Source organism: Mustela nigripes, chromosome 1 (genome assembly GCF_022355385.1).
Source record: "Mustela nigripes isolate SB6536 chromosome 1, MUSNIG.SB6536, whole genome shotgun sequence".
Classification (NCBI taxonomy): Eukaryota; Metazoa; Chordata; class Mammalia; order Carnivora; family Mustelidae; genus Mustela; species Mustela nigripes.
In genome coordinates, this window is record NC_081557.1 from 183,568,804 (window position 1) to 183,576,347 (window position 7,544).

The following is a 7,544-nucleotide window of genomic DNA, read 5'->3' on the forward strand; positions in this document are numbered from 1 at the left end:
TTGCTATGTTTAACCAACTTGAATTTCCGGAATAAAACCCACTTGGACATGATGTACAATCTTTTTTCTATGTTACTAGATTCTGTTTGATAATTATTTATTGGGGATTTTTGCATCTAAGATCATAAGGAATATTGGTATATAGTTTTGTATTCTTGTGATGTCTTTGTCTGGTTTTGGTGTGGGTAAAATAGTAGCCTCTTGAATGAGTTAGAAACTATTCCCTCCTCTTCTATTTTGTTCTTGTTTTTGGAAGAATTTCTGAAGGCATGGTGTTAATTTTTCCTTAAACATTCGGTAGATTCACCAATGAAGCCATTTGGTCCTGGGCTTTTTTCTGTGGGGGGTTTTATTACATGACTTGCAAATTTTGGTTGCTAATGACACTAAAATTTTATTACTACTGTTGTTTCTGGTTGTTACTTTTTGTTTTTCTTTTTAATTTTAATTCCAGTATAGTTAACATTCAGTGTTCTATTTGTTCTATTTGTTTCAACGCTTCCATACATCACCCAGTACTCCTCACAAGTACACTCCTTAATCCCCCTCAACTATTGACACTAACATTTTAAAATATATTGTTTTCATTTATAATCCTTTTAGATACATCTGAAATTTTAATCCTTGCATTGATCTTTCAATCACTTCATGCATCAGTTCCCAATGTTTTATATAAAAGAGGTTTATAAACATATCCCCCCCCCCCTTTCTTCAAGATTTTATTTACTTATTTATCAGAGAGCGAGAGAGAGAGCGAGCATGAGCAGGGGGAGAAGGAGGCTTCTCACTGGGCAGGGAGCCTGACATGGGACTCAATGCCAGGACCCTGGGATCACATGACTAGAGCCAAAGGCAGCCGCTTAACCATCTGAGCCACCAAGGCGGGCCGGTATTCCCCACTTTTTGAAATTTCACATGCTACTGCACTTTTGTGAAAGACCTACATTAGTACTTGTTTTAGTTACTGAAGGAAATCTGAAGATGATTTTCACTTTCACAAAAAACGTGCAAATGTTGAACACTGCACTCAGCGCTGGTTTTGCAGCAAGTCATTACAGAAGCAGTGCATACCCCTATCAACGGGAGTGGCCCTGCCAAGCTCCTTCCCAGAAACTGAATACAGTATGTCAGCATCGAGCTCCCATAGCTTTGAGCTGTGAGCATCTGAGCTTTCTGTCCATTTATTTTCTGCATGTATTAGCAAGATGTGTCCTAAGGTATCAGAAAAGGCTTTACAAGGTTATTTATTTGGTCTGGGAATACTCAAAAAATTTTCCACATACATTAATGGTAATTGCTTCTTCACTTTACATCATTTCGACTTAATGAAAGCTTTCGCAGAAATGGTCTACTTTTGGAGAGTGGAGGAAACCTGTAATACTTTTGGAAAGTGGAAGAAATCTGTAAAGGGCAAATTCTCCTCATTACGCTTACAATTTTAAAGGATAACATTTTTAAAAGATAAAATCATAACTGTCATGCAGACAAAAAGTGAATATTAACATTTATATCTTATAAAATATAGAGTTGATATTCTCTCATTAATTCATGAGGAAACCAGTAAGATGTGACAACAGGTTTGAAAGAGAATTCAGAGCCACACATCTCAAGGCAGAAAGAATGCTCAAGTGAATTTACGAATAGGTGCAGAGCTAGCTTATTCCATAGGTAGAAGAGGTATATTCATTAGAGTTCTCCAGAGCTATATAGATATAAGATATATAGATATGTAGATAGGGATGACAGATATATATATATATATATATATATATATATATATATATATATATATCTCAGATTTTTATAGGACCTGGCTTACATAGTCATGAACACTGAGAAGTTTCATAGTTTGTCATTTCCAAACTGGAGGACTAGAAAGTCTGGTGTAACTTCTTCTGAGGCTGAAGGCCTGAGAACCAGGAATTTCAGTGTTTGAGGGCAGGAGAAGATGGATGTCCAAGCTCAGGGAAAAGAGAAATATTTCACATTCCTTCACCTTTTTGTTCTATTCAGCCCTCAAGGGATGGATGATGCCTACAGCATTAGTGAGGGTGGATCTTCTTTACTCGGTCTACTGATTCAAATGTTAATCCCTACTGGAAACACCCTCACAGACCTACCCCAAAACAATGTTTTACTAGCTCTGTAGGCATACCTTAGCCCAGCCAAGTTGACATGTGAAATTAACCATCACACAAGGGAACTCAATGTCCTTCATTAGATATACTTAATTTGTGTATTATTGGTTATTATGTTAGTCTGCTCAGTGTGCCCTAACATAATGCCACCAGACTGGGAAGGTTTAAACAGTGGAAATTTTATATTCTCATAGTTCTGGAGGCTGGAAGTCCAAAATTTAGCCTCTACAGGTTTGGTTTCTGGTGAGGCTTCTTTCCTTGTCTTGCAAACAGCAGCCTTTTTCCTGTCCTCACATGGTGTTTTCTGTATGTGCACACTCCTGGTATCTTTCCTTTTTGTATAAACACATCATTCATATTGGATTAGGAAGGCCTTATCTCGAAATATACCCACATCTTACATTTTACATCTTACATTTCATATTGGAGGTGAGAGCTTCAACATAGGAATTTGGGGGAGAGTAGGACACAATTCAGTCCAGGACAGTTATCTATAATTTATAAAAGTTGTAAAGTTGCTCAAAGATGATTAAACATATAGAGACCTTATAGAATCAGATACTTAGATGATGCCTAATTTTCCATGGAAGATATTTAATAATCATTTTCATCCATTCAAAAGTCATTCACATTTTCCCCTACAATGAAAAAAACATATTTGCTATTATGTTTATTTCTGAATGCATTTTATAATACTGTTGCATAGTTTTAAAAATTGTGCTAAAATTTAAACTAGTATGGTTTAAATTTTTAAAACATGGTGAGAGGAATTTTACATTGGTTTTTTACTACATGTTTCTACCCAGGAACTTTTGAGAGTGTTTTGGTTTTTTTGTTTTGTTTTGTTTTGTTTGTTTGTTTTAAAGCTCTCGTTAAATATTTGTATATAGGAGACACTCTTTGTATATAGGAATAATTCTTAATTTCAAAGTAACTCATCTTGGTATTGTAAGGGAAATTCCTCTTTCCTTTGTAGTTTTGGAATAATTATCACTGGAACCTAGTGGTTTTTAAAAATGATGAGTTTTGTACCCACCATCTTACATTTATTTTTATATTCATCCTTATAGCTGGGAAATTGAGAATGTAGGTAATTTGACTACTCATGATTCCAGTAAGAGCAAATTGATTGCATCTAAGAATAGTGTCTATCTCTACATGTGTACAAGTGTGTGTTGGGAGGAGGCTGGGTGGGAACTTGAGACAACTATCTTAAGGAGGTCTTCTTGGAATTAACACTATTTATCTTGGAGACAGTAGATTCCCAGAGCTGGTTTAACCATTTCCTGTAATGGCCTTTCCTGGTTTTGGAAGGAACTAGGAAACAAGGGGTTAATTGTACAAGTAATGAAGTTCTTTGAGATCCTTAAGCCATTAGCATACAAATTACTTAACTGAATGTAACTCTTCCCCCAATTTCTGGATACTACTGTTACTTTTTTGTTTTTGTTTTTTAGATTTTATCCCTTTCCTCTTGGAATACTCAGCTTTCTCTGACATAGAGTTCCAGGCTTATTCAAGTCTACTTATGTCAAAGTAAGTGGAAACCTCAACCAAGTCCTACAGAGGCATTAAGCATTCCTTGGGACACCTACAGAGATCATCTGGAAGAGATTATTTATCTTAACAGATTTTCAATGTAGATAAAACCTGTCCATTTTGGAGAGAGAGGTCAGAGAATATATACCAGCCCAGGGAAGAATATTCTGTGTTTTAAAGCTCCAGTCTCTTCATACTTATATTTAACATCCTAGAAATGCATCTAGAGTTAAACTCCTCACGGAGACGTATGAAAAATATTTTCATCTTTCAAAAAATATTTTTTTTAATTTTTAAGAATTTATTTATTTGACAGAGAGAGAGAGAGCACAGGCAGGGGGGAGTGGCAGGCGGAGGGAGAAGAAGAAGCAGGCTCCAGGGAGAGTAGGGGGAGCCGGATCCCAGGATCCTGGGATCATGACCTGAGCCGAAGGCAGTCCCTTAACCAACTGAGCCACCCAGGAGCCCCTACTTTCATCTTTTGATGCACTGTTCTTTTGAAACCAAATCTGTTCCCAAATAAAGGAACTACTGTGTTCTCGAATCTTCCTAGAAGCTTTTCCTAACAGTCAATCTATCCCCCCACAAACTGAATTACCTTTTGTCTGAAATCTTACAACACCTCATTTTATTCTTGTATGGCCTTGGCACCTCTCCCCAGTATTTGGGTTGTTCATGCTTCGGATCTTACCTCCCGCACTGTGTGGGACAAGATCCTGCCTGACTGAGCATCTCCCACCGCATTACCCAAATGCTTCGTATATAGGAGACACTCAAGATTAGAAAACTTTCTGCTCATCTCTAATACCTTTTATATTCCACTGAAAATTACCAATGTCCAACTAACTTCAATTCTGTAATTTGGGATTTTTAGAAAACTACCCTCCCTTCAAGAAACGCCCAAAAGTTTAACCAGGGCTAGTGCCCGTTTAGGAGTAAGACATCAATGCACTTCTATCACATAAGAATTTGAGGCCTATTTTCATCTTTCCACGTCGTCTAATTCAAGTTAGGATGGTAAAAACTTTTTTTTTTCTTTTAAAAGAAAAAAGCTCCCCTCCTCTGGCCTCATACTTTCCTTTTGTTAGTCAATGATTTCAGCCTCTGCCTTCAAGTTTAACGGTTTGTGCTCCACGAATGCCCCTCTTTTGGTGCGTTCAGAACTTATTTTTGGGGCGTTCAGAAATTATTCCGACACGGAATCCTCCCTCATTTCCGATTCCTTTACTTCTTGGGGGTGGAAAGAGTTTCTTCGCTTTGAAACGCTGACAAGGAAAAAGAATGGGGGAGAAAGTTGCATTTAAAACGTTTAAAAGTTGAGTCACGGCTGGTTGCACAGCAAAAGCTCTGCCGTGTGAAGGAAGACTAAATGTGGCTTGGGTGGCGCAGGGCTGGGCTGGGGCGACTTCTGAGGGGCTTCGCTGGGGTCGAGCCCCTAGAGCTGCGGCGGCCTCCGCGGTCGGCTCCCCGCACGCCCTCCGCACCTCCCCCGCCCCCGGGTGCGTTCGGGCTCCCCCTCGGACTGATGTCGCGCGCTTGCGTGCTGATGAGGCCAAAGCTCCCGACCCAGAGGCCGGCCCCAGAAAGCCCGCAGCGAGTAGGGGGCGGCGCGCAGGAAGGGAGGAGGGCCGGGGGCGTGTGTTGGGGGGGTGGGTGTTTGGGGGTGGAGATGTAGAAGATGTGACGCCGCGGCCCGGCCGGTGCCAGACCAGCCGACGCGGTGCCGCGGTTGCTGCCGGATCCCGGGCGCTGCAGCTACGGCAGGCGGCCCTCCCGAGAGCGGCGGCCGCGGAGACACCCAGCCCTAAACCCCAGCTCCCGAGCCCCGCGGCGCCCCGCGCTCTAGGGCAGCGGGAGAGGGAAGCGGCGGAGCGGCTCCAGGCTGGGGGCCCACGGGCGCGGCCGCGCGCTGCCGGGCGGGAGGCTGGGGGGCCGGGGCCGTGGCCGTGCCCCGGACCGGGTCGGGAGCCGGGGCCGGGGGGCGGCGGCTCCCCGCGCGGCTCCAGGGGCGCGGGCACCCCGGCAGAGCGCCGGCGGAGCCATGGCAGCCGGGAGCATCACCACGCTGCCCGCCCAGCCGGAGGACGGCGGTAGCGGCGCCTTCCCGCCCGGCCACTTCAAGGACCCCAAGCGGCTGTACTGCAAAAACGGGGGCTTCTTCCTGCGCATCCAGCCGGATGGCAGAGTGGACGGGGTCCGGGAGAAGAGCGATCCTCACAGTGAGTGCTGGCCCGCTCTTCCTCCCCCATCCCATCTCCATCTCCTGGGGTTCTCTCCCCCGCGCCTTCATTCCAGCTTCTTCCTTCTCGTCACTCTGACCTCAGTGGGATCTGTGGTTTCTTTCCGCGCAGCCCTCAGCGGTTTCGGGTTCACCACTCGCCCCCACCTCCCCGGAGCTGCGGTGTCGGGTTAGATACTTCCCGGGGCTTCGGAGTGTGCCAATTTCCCCTGGTAAACCAGTCAGTCCCCTGGGCCCAGAGCCGCAGGGTGCCTGGGCCTGGCCTTCGCGCAGCCTGTTGCTTAGGGGATGCCCGGCGGCGGAGAGGTGAGCCGGCTCGCTGAGATGCCGTCCGGGTCCCCACCCTGAAGTTCCAATCCCTTCTGTGTTGGGGGCGCGCAACCCCACTGACAGAGACAGAGGGACCAAACTTGAATTAAGTGTTCTTTTTTGGAAAAATACCTTCCCAGAGTTGTGCCCTTAAACTCCGACTTGGTAGGATTCGAGCCAGCTGGCACACTGCTCTCACCCATCTATTTCTAATTTTTTCTTAATTTCCGAAAGCTTTCAGAGCAATAGATATGGACTTTGTTAATAAAGTGCGACACACTTCTGTTTTAATAGTGATGAGAACCGCAAAAGCTTTAATCACTCGCCTGCAATTGTTAGCTTTGGGACCTTGAGCCTGTTTCGTCAGATTTAAAGTGAGGGCAATGTCTATTTTGCATCAGGTTTGAGGCTCAAATGAGAGCTTATATACAGAGCTGGGAGGTCTCATTTCATTAGTGTACACTTTTGTGTTCAGTAAAAAATAATCTATTAGTGGTTATAGAAATAACGCTGGCCTACAGTCATTGGTTCTCAAACTTGAGGGGTGCATTAGAATCCGGGGGGGGGTGGTTATAACAAATTGCTGAACCTTGTCTCCTGAGTTTGAGTCCTTAGGTCTGGAGTGGGGCCTGATGATTTGCATTTGTAACAAGTTCCCCAGGTGGTGCTGACCTGGGACCACACTTTGAGACCAACTGGTCTATAGAAAATAGGAAGAAAGGGGTATAAAATGGGTTGATTAACAACACTGGTGGAATCTGAAATGGGAGAAAGATCAGAGTATATTTTAACTGGCATCCTGTAAGTGCAGGTGAAACAGCTGTTTTAAAAGCCCTGTGTTTGGCCTTCCTTTCTGGGTTTCAGATGAAGACTCTGCTCTTCTATTTTTCTGAGAAAAGACCTCCCCAGGTACGGAGCTTCACTCCCCAGTAATTACCTCTTTATCACAAGATGCTGATGGAACGTCATTCACACCTGTGAGGTGACACAGGAAGAGGCCAAAGCTTTGCCACCAAACCTGGGTTGATGAATGGGAAATGTGCTTTTTATATTGGGTCTTTATTGATTCCAAAATAGCAACCAGCAAAAGATGCAGCTCTTGGGACGCCTGGGTGGCTCAGTTGGTTAAGCAGCTGCCTTCAGCTCAGGTCATGATCCCAGCGTCCTGGGATCGACTCCCACATCGGGCTCCTTGCTCCGCAGGGAGCCTGCTTCTCCCCCTGACTCTGCCTTCCACTCTGTCTGCCTGCGCTTGCTCTCGCTCGCTCTCTCTCTGACAAATAAATAAATAAAATCTTTAAAAAAAAAAAAAAAAGATG

General features: G+C 44.2%; 1 protein-coding gene across 1 annotated transcript in view; it reads left to right on the plus strand.

Moving 5' to 3' along the window:
• FGF2 (fibroblast growth factor 2) overlaps nt 1–7,544 on the plus strand; it is an 88,536-nt gene that overhangs the window by 21,983 nt on the left and 59,009 nt on the right. Inside the window, 2 exon segments of the mRNA XM_059417442.1 lie at nt 5,017–5,456; nt 5,458–5,896. Coding sequence (XP_059273425.1) covers nt 5,017–5,456; nt 5,458–5,896 — 879 coding nt within the window.